The sequence below is a fragment of the Anabrus simplex genome, chromosome 5 (assembly GCF_040414725.1).
Source record: "Anabrus simplex isolate iqAnaSimp1 chromosome 5, ASM4041472v1, whole genome shotgun sequence".
In the NCBI taxonomy this organism is placed as follows: domain Eukaryota; kingdom Metazoa; phylum Arthropoda; class Insecta; order Orthoptera; family Tettigoniidae; genus Anabrus; species Anabrus simplex.
The window spans coordinates 91,565,110-91,578,237 of NC_090269.1; the positions used below are offsets into that span (position 1 = coordinate 91,565,110).

General features: G+C 38.7%; 1 protein-coding gene across 5 annotated transcripts in view; it reads left to right on the forward strand.

Moving 5' to 3' along the window:
• The window catches only part of LOC136873775 (calpain-7), a 144,459-nt gene extending 132,616 nt beyond the window's left edge, over positions 1-11,843 (forward strand). For all 5 annotated transcript variants that reach the window (XM_067146987.2, XM_067146988.2, XM_067146989.2 and 2 more), the window contains one exon: positions 10,728-11,843. In XM_067146987.2, the coding sequence (XP_067003088.2) occupies positions 10,728-10,872 (145 nt within the window). In that variant the 3' untranslated portion in view covers positions 10,873-11,843. The remainder of the gene's footprint in view (positions 1-10,727) is intronic.
• Positions 11,844-13,128: the final 1,285 nt, after the last annotated feature.

The window sequence follows — 13,128 nt, forward strand, 5'->3', positions numbered from 1 at the left end:
CGTGATAATTTCCAGTAACAGACCAATCACTTTGAAATCATCAGAAAGAGCAGAAAATTCTTTATATGACCACATGATCATTTTATAAGACTTATGTGTTTGGATTATCAGGAAATAGGCAACATAGGGGGAGGTTGAAAAGGACAACTCTAATTGCTGGACCTACGAGTGCGAGTGAGAGGCAAATTCTACATCTAACTCCATACCCTATACATCCATTTCTTCTCGGGCCCCTACCAAGCTCGTTTCTGCTTCCCCGCTTCATCAAGAGGGCAGGCATCAACACAAATTGAGGGGTCATCTTCACAGTTCAGTCCTGATGTGTGAAATATGGGATAAGAAGAAATTTAGATAAACACTGGAAAAGTGAAGAAATGAATTCTGTGGCAAAAGATCAGGAGCACAGAGAAACACAGAAGGAGAAAGGGAACCCAATGAGCTGAGGTAAGTAATGGAAAGGAACAAACAAGTGTTGAATAAAGTCATATGTAGAAAGATAGGAACACATAATAGGTTAAACACAATGATGTGTGTTTTCTTTATTTTTCTCCCTTTTCCCACACTGACCTGCCACTGTGTTATCCATTGTGTTCTTTTCAGTGTTCCTTTCTCTACATGGCTTGATTTTCACTAATTTATTTCCCTTACATAAAATGATTCGTGTTCCTTTTCTCTTTACCCTGTGTTTCTGATCTTTTATCACCTGTATTCACCATTATTTTTCTCTTCCCTTTTCCAGTGTTTGTCCTACTTTCTTCTTATCCTACACTTCCCAGACTGAATAACTGTCAAGATGGTCCCTCAATGAGTGTTGGAGTCCTCCTTTCTGACGAAGCTGGAAAGCAAAAATGAGTTCGTTTAAGGGCTGAGAAGAAGTGAGTTGATGAGAAGACAGTAGTGTATACAGATGTGGAGATTGTCCTTGTCCTTTTGTGCTTTCTTCCCTGTCTTTCTATACACAGTGCAGTATTTAGTGCACAAACCTCCGAATTATCCACGGTTTTACCGTTGTGTCCAGTAAAAACAAAACCATTGGTTGAAATACTGAAATGTATTAGGTATATAAAGAAGCAAAAAATTATTTTAACATTTTATGTTGTAAGACGCACTAGAGGAAAGTTATTTTACGAAATGCAATGTGAATTATGCCAACATTAATATCTAACCAAAAAGTATGTCATTACTTTTTTTTGTTTCTTAGATAATTGTTCACTGTTTCTAATTTTGGATTAGCCGGGCGAGTTGGCCGTGTGGCTAGCATTGTGCAGATAGGGGGCTCAACCCCACTCTCTGCTTCCCTGAAGATGGTTTTCCGTGGTTTCCTATTTTCACACCAGGCAAATGCTGTGGCTGTACTTTAATTAAGCCACGGCCGCTTCCTTCCCGCTTCTAGCCCTTTCCTATCCCATCATCATCATCATCATCATCATCATTATAAGACCTAGCTGTGTTGGTGCGACATAAAACAAATTATTTTTTAAAAATACAAAAACTTGGATCATAAATTTCTCAAGAGAATAATATCAGAGAATGAAGTCATCTTAATCTATACATACTGTAATATAAAATAAGTTTGTTCGTTTTAATGGATTCAAAAAATACTGGATCGATTTTGCTGAAAATTTCACAATTTGTTCTTATTACTCCTTAGACGGTTTAGGAAATGGTTTGAATGAAATCCGAAGGGTAGTTTTTTATGATTAGTAAATTTAAGTAATTAACTCAATTACAAAGCTGTACCAAGATTTGGATCGACCTTGATGGACAGGTTGTCGCTAGGTGACAGCGACATACCCTGTATCATGATAGTCCTGTAAGAAATGCTGTATATAGGAGGTTGAGAAAACGCTGCCATGGTTTATGAAGTACCTTTGTTCCTAGGAAGTTCATGACCACGGTTGTGTACAAGGCTGTATCAGAACTATACAGACAAGAAAATCAGGGATGCTCTTCGTGTTATGTTAACAACAATGGTACAATCTGATCGACAGAGAAAAAAAATTTCTTTTCAAGAAAATTAGGTTACTTTGTTACTTCCGAGCGTGCGATTCAAATTGATGAACTTGTCATATATGCTGTACGAGAAAGCCAGCCACTGCCTGCTGCTGTCCGTCAGAGGAGGGAAGTGGGAGACGAGGTAATGCTTGGTGCAAATGCACAAGTTTCTTGTTCATTTCGCATAGTTGCTTTCCACCCCTAGTAGGCAGTGTACAGTTGCTATGCACAAACTGACTACTACGCGAACCCCATAGAATGAGATGATGAACTTTACCAAGAAAACAGGTAGATTTCCAAGTTGTTCGCGACATCACACATCCTGAACAGTATCCATAGGTCCCTACTACACCACTGTAAACTGTGCATCGAAGTAGGTGGGGGGGGGGGGGGCATATTGAATATTTACTGTAATGAAACCATTGGGCGTATTACTTCCTCGTTAACTATTTCATTCCATTTACAATGTTGAGTGAAGGAACACACAATCGTGGGGCAGCAGCGTTGCATCTTCAAGCGTGTCAAATAATAAAGAATGTTACTGCGACCAACAGACGATAAGAGAAACGATCTGGTGCATTCCTCGACTGACAAGTGTATCTTAATGTACAGTGTGTTCTTGTACTGTGTGCAGTTATGGCTGTTTAATAAACGAACTGTAGATATTGCCTATAAGAGAGAAGGACAATCTTGTGCGAGTTGATTGGGGAAAATAGTGCATACGTGCGGAGCATTATCTCTGTCTCCATCATTGACACATACACACTCCCTTCCCTTCCCTTCCCTTCCCTTCCCTTCCCTTCCCTAAAACACAGCAACGGTTTGTGCTCTGGCAGAGCAAATACGGTGAGTTCAAAAATTTGAATCGCGCACCCGGAAGTAAAAAGTAACATTTTCTCAGAAAGAAAAATTTTCTCCGCCAATCCGATTGCACCATTGTTCTTGACATATCACAAAGATCATCCCTGATTTCTTTTGTCTATATAGTTCTGATACACCCTGTATAAGAGGATGGGAACACGCTGCCATGTTTTATGAAGTACCTTTCCACATCCTCTCCTAAACCACTGAAAAATTTCAACCGAACTTGATACACTTATGACTTACTATCTGGAGACAAACACTGTGGGGGTAAACCACCCCTAGGGGTGGGAGTGGGAGGGGGTGGCATATAAAAATAATATAAAATAGTGTTGAATCCATAGTTTTTGGAGTCACCGAGATGAATAGTGAGACTCTGGATGTCGTTTAAGTCCGCATGTTAATCCACCATCAGCATGGAGGCCGAAAAGAGGTGAAAAAAGGAAATGCCCAAAATGACTGAGATTATTAATGTGTTTGTGTATGTTCCAGCATAGCTGTCAACCAAACTTAGTAGACATATGACTTACCTTCTGAAAAAAAATTTTGTTGGGGTAAGACACCACTAACACCCCTAGGGGAGGGGTTAATATGTAAAAATAAGTGAAAACAACCAATGTTAGTGTCGAATCCATGCCTTTCAGGGCTGCCGAGATGAATTGTGACACCTGGATGCTGCTTTTAAGTCCATGTTCAGCCTCCATCGGCATGGTGGTTTGAGAAGGGGTGAACAAGATTATGTTGAAAATGACTGATATATATGTCTTAAGTCCACAGTTTTTGGGGTCTCTAGCCTGGTTAGCAAGTCAGAATGACAGTTGGAATCATGTAAATATCTATTGCACGGGGCGTAAATACAGTTATAAGTTACGTTAATTATTTGTTTTAAAGGATCGGCCACTTCCTTGACAATCTGGGCTACCACAAGGAAATGGTTTAACGCAAAATTGTAATCTCCAACTAAAACTTAAAATTAAACACACAACAATAACTCTAAATTTATGAAACTGTTCGTAAACTTACCAGTCAAAGTTACAATTAATCTAAAAAAACAATCACTTCAAACAGTTAATACAAATCCTAAATTTAAGCATTCAAAGAAAGTGCTCGAGCAGAGCCGGGTACAACGGCAAGTTTTCTATATAAAATATAAGTGTGTCTATAGTGACACTAGATTGGCTGTGTGAAACTTTTGGAACTTCCGTTGCATCTCTCCCACACTTATTTGGATCCCCATCTTCCTTCCAACAGTTAATCAATCAATCACTACTGATCTGCATTTAGGGCAGTCGCTCAGGTGGCAGATTCCCTATCTGTTGTTTTCCTAGCCTTTTCTTAAATGATTGCAAAGAAATTGGAAATTTATTGAACATCTCCCTTGGTAAGTTATTCCAATCCCTAACTCCCCTTCCTATAAATGAATATTTGCCCCAGTTTGTCCTCTTGAATTCCAACTTTATCTTCATATTGTGATCTTTCCTACTTTTATAAACGCCATTCAAACTTATTCGTCTACTAATGTCATTCCACGCCATCTCTCCGCTGACAGCTCGGAACATACCACTTAGTCGAGCAGCTCTTCTTCTTTCTCTCAATTCTTCCCTACCCAAACATTGCAATATTTTTGTAACGCTACTCTTTTGTCGGAAATCACTCAGAACAAATCGAGCTGCTTTTCTTTGGATTTTTTTCCAGTTCTTGAATCAGGTAATCCTGGTGAGGATCCCATACACTGGAACCATACTCTAGTTGGGGTCTTACCAGAGACTTATATGCCCTCTCCTTTACATCCTTACTACAACCCCTAAATACCCTCATAACCATGTACAGAGATCTTTAACCTTTATTTACAATCTTACTTATGTGATTACCTCAATGAAGATCTTTCCTTACATTAAGACCTAGGTACTTGCAACGATCCCCAAAAGGAACTTCCACCCCATCAACGCAGTAATTAAAACTGAGAGGACCTTTCCTATCTGTGAAACTCACAACCTAACTTTTAACCCTGTTTATCATCATAACATTGCCTACTGTCCATCTCACAACGTTATCGAGGTCATTTTGCAGTTGCTCATAATCTTGTAACTTATTTATTACTCTGTACAGAATAGCATTATATGCAGAAAGCCTTATCTCTGATTCCACTTCTTTACACATATCATTGATATATATAAGAAAACATAAAGGTCCAATAATACTGCCTTGAGGAATTCCCCTCTTAATTATTACAGGGACAGACAAAGCTTCATCTACTTTAATTCTCTGAGTTCTGTTTTCTAGAAACATAGCCACCCATTCAGTCACTCTTATGTCAAGTCCAATTGCACTCATTTTTACCAGTAGTCTCCCAGGATCTACACTATCAAATGCCTTAGATAGGTCAATCGCGATACAGTCCATTTGACTTCCTGAATCCAGGATATCTGCTATATCTCCCTGGAATCCTACAAGATGAGCTTCAGTAGAATAACCTTTCCTAAACCCAAACTGCCTTCTATCAAATGAGTTATTAATTTTGCAAACATGTCTGATATAATCAGAAAGAATGCGTTCCCAAAGCTTACATGCAATGCATGTCAAATTGACTGGCCTGTAATTTTCAGCTTTATGTCTATCAACCTTTCCTTTATACACAGGGGCCACTATAGCAACTCTCCATTCATTTGGTATAGTTCCAGTAATCAGATAAGTACTTCAGATATGGTACTATATCCAACCCATTGTCTTCAGCATATCCCCCGAAACCTTATCAATTCCAGCAGCTTTTCTAGTTTTCAACTTTTGTATCTTACTGTAAATGTCCTTGTTGTCATAGGTAAATTTTAATACTACTTTAGTATTAGTCACCTCCTCTCTCTGGACATTATCCTTGAAACCAACACTCTTTACATACTGCTGACTGAATACTTCTGCCTTTTGAAGATCCTTGCAAACACACTCCCCTTGTTCATTAATGATTCCTGAAATATCCTTCTTGGAACCTGTTTCTGCCTTAAAGTACGTATACATACTCTTCCATTTTTCACTAAAATTTGTATGGCCGCCAATTATGCTTGCCATAATGTTATCCGTAGCTGACTTCTTTGCTAGATTCAATTTCCTAGTAAGTTCCTTCAATTTCTCCTAACTTCCACAGCACCGGGCAAGTTGGCCGTGCGCGTAGAGGCGCGCGCGGCTGTGAGCTTGCATCCGGGAGATAGTAGGTTTGAATCCCACGATCGGCAGCCCTGAAGATGGTTTTCCGTGGTTTCCCATTTTCACACCAGGCTGTACCTTAATTAAGGCCACGGCCACTTCCTTCCAACTCCTAGGCTTTTCCTATCCCATCGTCGCCATAAGACCTATCTGTGTCGGTGCGACATAAAGCCCCTAGCAAAAAAAAAACTTCCACAGCCATTTCTAACTCTATTTCTTTCCAACCTGCACCTCCTTCTTAGTCTCTCTACTTCTCTATTATAATATAAGGGATCGTTAACCATTCCTTACCACCTTTAAAGGTACAAACCTATTTTCACATTCCTCAACAGTTGCTTTAAACCCATCCCAGAGACTGTTTACATTTTTATTTACCCTTTTCCAACGATCATAGTTACTTTTAAAAACTCCCTCATGCCTGTTTTATCATCCATATGTTACTGCCTAATAGTCGTAATTTTAATATCTTCCTTTCTTTCACATTTATTTTTAACTACCACAAAAACGGCTTTGTGATCACTAATACCATCTATTACTTCGGTTTCTCTATAGAGCTCATCTGGTTATACCATCACCACATCCAGAATATTCTTCCCTCTAGTTGGTTCCATCACTTTCTGAATCAGAATACCATATTAATTTGCCATTTGTTGGTCATGCTTCCTGTCGTTCGCATTACCTTCCCAATTGACATTTGGTAAATTGAGACCATCCGCTACAATCACGTTCCTTTCCTTATCGTTTCCCACATAGCTGATTATCTTATCAAATACAGTAGAAGTCTGTTACAGCGAGAATTCACAACCTAGCACACGAGGGGAAAACGCTGGCAACCAGGAATGAGTTAGCTGGAAAATTTATAATGTCCAATAACGGACCATTTATATTGGTATTACCCATGAATTAACCGCAAAGCAAATTATCTGCACAGGAATTATTGGGAGTACATTGTAACTTGATTTTATACTTGTTTGTTCCTTTCCACTATTTAAACCAAGATCTCCTTTCATTGCATTATGGTTTTCATTGTGCAGTCTTAAAATTAACTCTACTAAATCTCAAGCAGTTCTTATTAGGTACCCCAAACTCCTATCAAAAGTTAACCAAGTGGATCTTAACTCCCATCATCATATGCAACAATAGAATACCACTTACCTCATCAGTGAAATGCCTTGACATTTCTCTGGATGAAAACCCTGTCCAGGACTGCTCATGTTTCAAACACAATGAATAATGTGTTTCTTCTCTTCACTCTGTAAACAGACTAAAGCATATATTTCCAGAGTAACTTGTTAAAGCAATGGTCAAAGCACTTGTATTGCATCATCTTGATTATTGTGATGCTGGAATGAGCCTACAAAATGAACTGCGAAGAGTGCAGACTGCATGTGTATGGTACATAAGCTTCATCAGGAAGGCAGGTTTCAATACTAATTGAGGGGCAATCAATCAGTCAATCTTAACAGATCTCCAGTCTTGATGTGGAATGTGTAAGACTTGAAGAAAGCAGATAATTCAGGTAAAGGGAAGAGATGATAAAAGGATAAGAACACAGAAGCGAGTTTGTCGGGACTGAGAAGAGAGATTCCTCTGCTTGCCTCCTGTATGGTTATGGTAACAACTCTGCAAGCATATCCTGCAAATCACTCTATTAATATCTTGCACTGTGAGAACAAGTCCATTCCAAAAATATTGTTACAAATAAAACACCATCTATTTTATAACTCTAATTTATTTCAGAATGACCCAATATGCATGCGTGCACACACACACACACACACACACACACACACACACACACACACACACACACACACACACACACACACACACACACACACACACACACACACACACCTACACAATATTCTATTCAACCATGAATGACCACACTCACAAATTGCTGCCTTTTTACAAATCTCTCACAATAGGACTCCAGCTGGACAGTCTTTACCTGAAAGAGGCTATAATCCTGATTGGTTGGCCTTTCACTTGCGGTCACAACACAGGTGCGTGCAGGCAGTTATGTTTGAACACAGGGATGCCGGCCACACAACACACAATAACTGTTTATTGGTTCGACTCCAGTAATTTACACAGTCACATACTGTGAACAACTAAACAGCAACAGTACTCCTCACAAAATGACCATTAACATTGTTCCAATTACACTCAGGATAGCTGCTCCAGTCGCTGACTCTACGACGGTCATCAGTCCACAGAAGTACACGCACACAATACTCTAAGGCAATACACACAGTATTCTGTTCTATACCCGACTATACACTGACTCCGATGGGATTCTGATGACAGCCAACAGCCGTCCTAGTCCAGCTACTCCCTCGACGCTCCAGTGCAGCAGCAGCAGCAACAACAACTACTACTACTACTACTACTACTACTACTACTACTCCTGGTTGAGCTTCCACTAAATTAAAAAGATCGGTTGAAACTTCAAACTTTGAACTTTAGGATAGCATTGTAGGTTGTGTATTTGATGGGATTTTCTTTCTTACTCCAGAATAATTTACTCCGGTGGGATACTATCGACAGCCAACACCTCTGTTGCCCTCAGCCCAGCCACCAAACCCCAACACTCTGAGTCCTACTCCAGCACTGATCCAACACTGACTCTCCCTCTGACCGACTGTTTGCGACTAGCATTATTTTTATAGCTCGGGTGATGTGTACCGGAATATTCGTGAAGTGGCTGGAGATGGAACATTCTCAATACACCTCGCAGAATTGCTTGGGGAAACCAGGTGAAGAGAACAATCACAGGAAGGCCAGCCATGCCCTCGAGGCTGGCTGGGAGCTCACTGGCTGGCTGACTCGCTAGTCTCTTCAAGGAAGTACCAAAAGGAGCTGTCATAGGGCTGACACATAATAATATGATGTACTTTCCAGCAGTTGTTGTACATTTAACAAATGATGGAATTTTAGGTTGTGCCAACTGATTAGTGTCAGAATGTGTGGCTAACTGGTTAGCATGCTGATCTTTGGTTTAAGGTGGCATAAAACTACATTATAAAGGGCAGCTGGTTCACTTGATATATGGTATAGGAAATTTAGCAGGGCTATGAAAATAACTGTTTTTTCAGATTGCATGTTTTGAAATGAGGGGTTGCTTGTTGAAAACTCTTACGGTGTTTTCTCACAATTTCCATTACTGGAAGCTGGTTTATCAGATTACTTATATAAAGGCATTACCATTATCTCTTCTCCTCAATCCTTTGCCTTTGACAGGACATGGTGGCATTCATGCTTTTACTGCCCTCATTTGCTTGTTCTACGTTTGGTAGTTTCTCACTATAAGAGTATAGCATTGTAGATTGTGTATTTGATGGGATTTTCTTACTTACTCCAGAATAATTCACTTAAGTAGTTCAGTCTAAATGCCTAGTTCTTCCAGCATGGGTGTATTGGTACAGTGTTCAGTCCAAGAAATTCATTTAGAATGTCTCAAATTAATCTAGTTGTTCTCATCTCCAGGATTTGCAGTCTTTTTTTGTTCCAACATTTACAGTTTCTGTGCCTTATACAGTGAAATATCTCCTGAAGGACGCTTATGAACAATGGACTCTTCTCAATAACAGACTTTTCCTTTTTTTTCTCCACCTGAAGTACCCAGGCTGATATGAAAATATTGCATCTCAGTAGCAAACATTCTCAATAACGGATGTAGATGCAACAAAATAAGTATTATTGGATATCATTTTCTGTATACAGATATGGTTCCAGAAGTGATGAATATGGAAATAAAGGTGCTAAATTTGAACTTGATGAACTTTTAAAACAATTTAGTGATGGTGCAGTTGACTTTGAGTCCAGTTATGCTGCTTTGTACACAGAGGATCTATGGATGTTACGTGTTATTTTTGATGCGTGACTGCTGATGATAGTGTATGAAACACAGACAAGCATGAGGATGATGCAACAGAAGTTTGCAAGTTGCTTTACGTCGCACCAACACAGACAGGTCTTCTGGTGACGATGGGACAGGAAGGAGCTAGGAGTGGGAAGGAAGCGGCCGTGGTCTTAATCAGGTACAGCCCCAGCATTTGCCTAGTGTGAAAATGGGAAACCACGGAAAACCATCTTCAGGGCTGCCGACAGTGGGGTTTGAACCCACTATCTCCCGAATACTGGATACTGGCCGCAATTAAGCGACTGCAGCTATCGAGCTCGGTAACAGAAGTTTGTGAAGAGATTTTATGTGAGGATGCTGATGAAAAGGTGACAGAAGTGAAAAATTATTTAGTCCTTAGTGGAGAGGAGGCCTTAAAATTATTTCAAAAATAGAAATACAACTATAGTGCTTCCACAGCACAAACTCAAGCAGATTTCTCTAAAGTAAAGAGGAAAGTTAATATAATGTATTTTCATTTTGATCTAGGAAAAGTTTCACTGTACACTGTCAGTGTATCCTAAAGTGTTGTTTTCTATTACTGTATTAGGTGTGCTGTTAAACTTAATTTTATTGATGGAACATTGTTTATTCTTGGACTACAGCTATGAGTGTCCATATAGACGATTTGTCCCCAAATCTTTTTTTAATTTTTCCAAATGGTGGACACTTCCTAACTATCTCCAATGTGGCTACTGTTGAGAAGTTTCACTGTGTGTGTGTTGGTGTGTGTGTGTAGTGACACATTGTATTTTATACATTTCAGGTCAGGATTTGTAGTGCTGGAACTGGAAGATGTTCCAGCAGGAACATACGACATTATTCCTTCTACATTTCTGCCCAATCAAGAAGGTCCATTTTTCCTTACAGTGAAGTCATCTTGCCCAGTCAAACTGTCTAAATTGAGATGAAGATTACTCCCGTATAGCTCCTTCACTTTCATAACTCTGTTGTATATTAATCTGATATTTCTGTTGTACAGCTCACCTCATATTTATGACAATCATAACAGTTTAAATACAGTTTCTTTGTCAGTTTATAAATAAATGATATGAATTTTTTATATTGATACTTTCACAGTCCCACCTGAAAGTTTTTTAAGATTAATTCATTCTTAAATACAAAGAAAAAAAGAATCTTTGAGTTTTGATAGAATCTGATGTTCTTTCAAGAATGAAACACGTCATTCTGTTAAAATATAGAATTTTTATCCACCTTACTCAGTTCACAATGTTGACGACTCTAAAATGAACACATGAATAGTTTAAAGCATAGACATGTTTCGATCCTTCGAATCATCATCAGTACATAATTAATTTTAGAGTTAATAACATTGTGTATTGAATAAGGTGAATAAAAATCCTATACTTTGACTATAATTTGTCAATACGGACAAAAGATGATTTTTATCATATGTAATGTTATTCTGTTATTAATTAAATGTTTTCTTTTTACATATTTTCTAGTATTTATTAACCTTGTATCAGTTTTGACAAACTAAAAACTGTAAGGTTATATGCTTCTTTAGTTCCTCGAAAAGCATAGGGAGTTCTTACATTTTCCCCTTAGAGTTCTCAATATGGGATATACCAAAAAATGATGCTGTATTTGGCGTCGGCGTCATTTGATTAGCAGTGTGACCATATCGGAGTCCTTTTTTTACTGGTGCTCAGTTGGAGAAAATGTCTGCATACATTAATGGACATATTTAGCTGCCGGTGGCGTTCACTCATGGTTCCGTTTGTACCTGGCCAAATAGACATGATGCCCTGTGAATGTGCTGGTATGTTCTGTACTGGTGTGTGTCTTATTAATAATGTACTGTGTAGAGTTTTAGAAAATGAGTTCTAACATGAAATAAAGCATTTCCAGACCCGTGTCCATATGACATATTTTCTTATTATATGTGTGAAGAATGTATCCTGAAAGTTTGGCCTGCTTTATTGTTACACTCTGCATTTCTACAGTTCATATGTAAGGACATTCTATATTGAGTTTCTCAGTTGACCGGCGCGCCCAGCTTATCTGCCTCGCGTTGACTCATCACTCAAAATTAAGAAAATTGATAATTAAGAATAATTAATAAAATAAAATAAGCTTGTACCTTATGGCAGTAGATGTTGGAACTGCTCTCATCCTGCATCCACACATTTCTGGCATCCCTTTAGGAAACTCTGATTCATATGCATAAGTTCATCAGTAACAATAGCTGTAGATTGCCATGATCAAAACTATTCGACCAAAGTCTGAGTATACTCATGTTACTAACCAGTAAGATCTTCCGCTTGTTTTGATATTCTGAGTCATTGAAGCCAGAGTGAAAATTAACGTGCACAAATAGTCACTTATCGTCACAGGGAAAGTAGGAGATATAACCTCATTAACACTTTTCAAAAAGTATTAGAATAACTGTAAATACTGAGGAGGAATTTCTTAGAATCTTTTAGGAAAGAAAGCAAACTCATCTTATCCCTGTGCCACTGTTTCTGGCAAATACCCTTTTCCTTTTTAAAATGCCGGCTGGTATATAATACCAATTTAGTTGGTCCATTATTGGACATTATAAATTTTCCAGCTAACTCTTTCCTGGTTGCCAGCATTTCGCCTCAGTGTGCTAAGTTGGGCTCATCAGTTTGTAAATAACACACCTACCAAGACGCATGGCTAGTGCATACTGTGGAGACCACTGCACAGGCTACTTGCAGCCACCGGCAGTGCCAATGCATCAGATGATTTTCTCATTTGGGACAGGTGTTTCAGGTTCCCTATGGAAATCAACACCTATATTATCGGCCGTTATATGGCGTAAGAATTTGAAATATCAGGAGACAGTATATTGACTTTTAAAAAAAAAAGGGAACTGTAAGGTCTTATTTCGTTAATCACAAGATATTTTAATTTAATATTTTAGTAAAATAGTCTGCAAATTGTAAGTTATGTTCACTTTAGCCTAATATGAATTGGAAATTGAGGAATAAGACTTTATAGGAGGTTGGTCCTGTCTATAAAATTGCACAGTCTGTATGTATTTATTTGTATTTTTGTGAGAGATATGTGAAGTGTCTTCCCAATAATTCTACCAGTAAGCCTGCAGGTGTTGACAGCACTGAATATGCAGAAGGTAATGTCGCCAACCATGGTGTAATTCCGCTAAGCATAGCGGAATT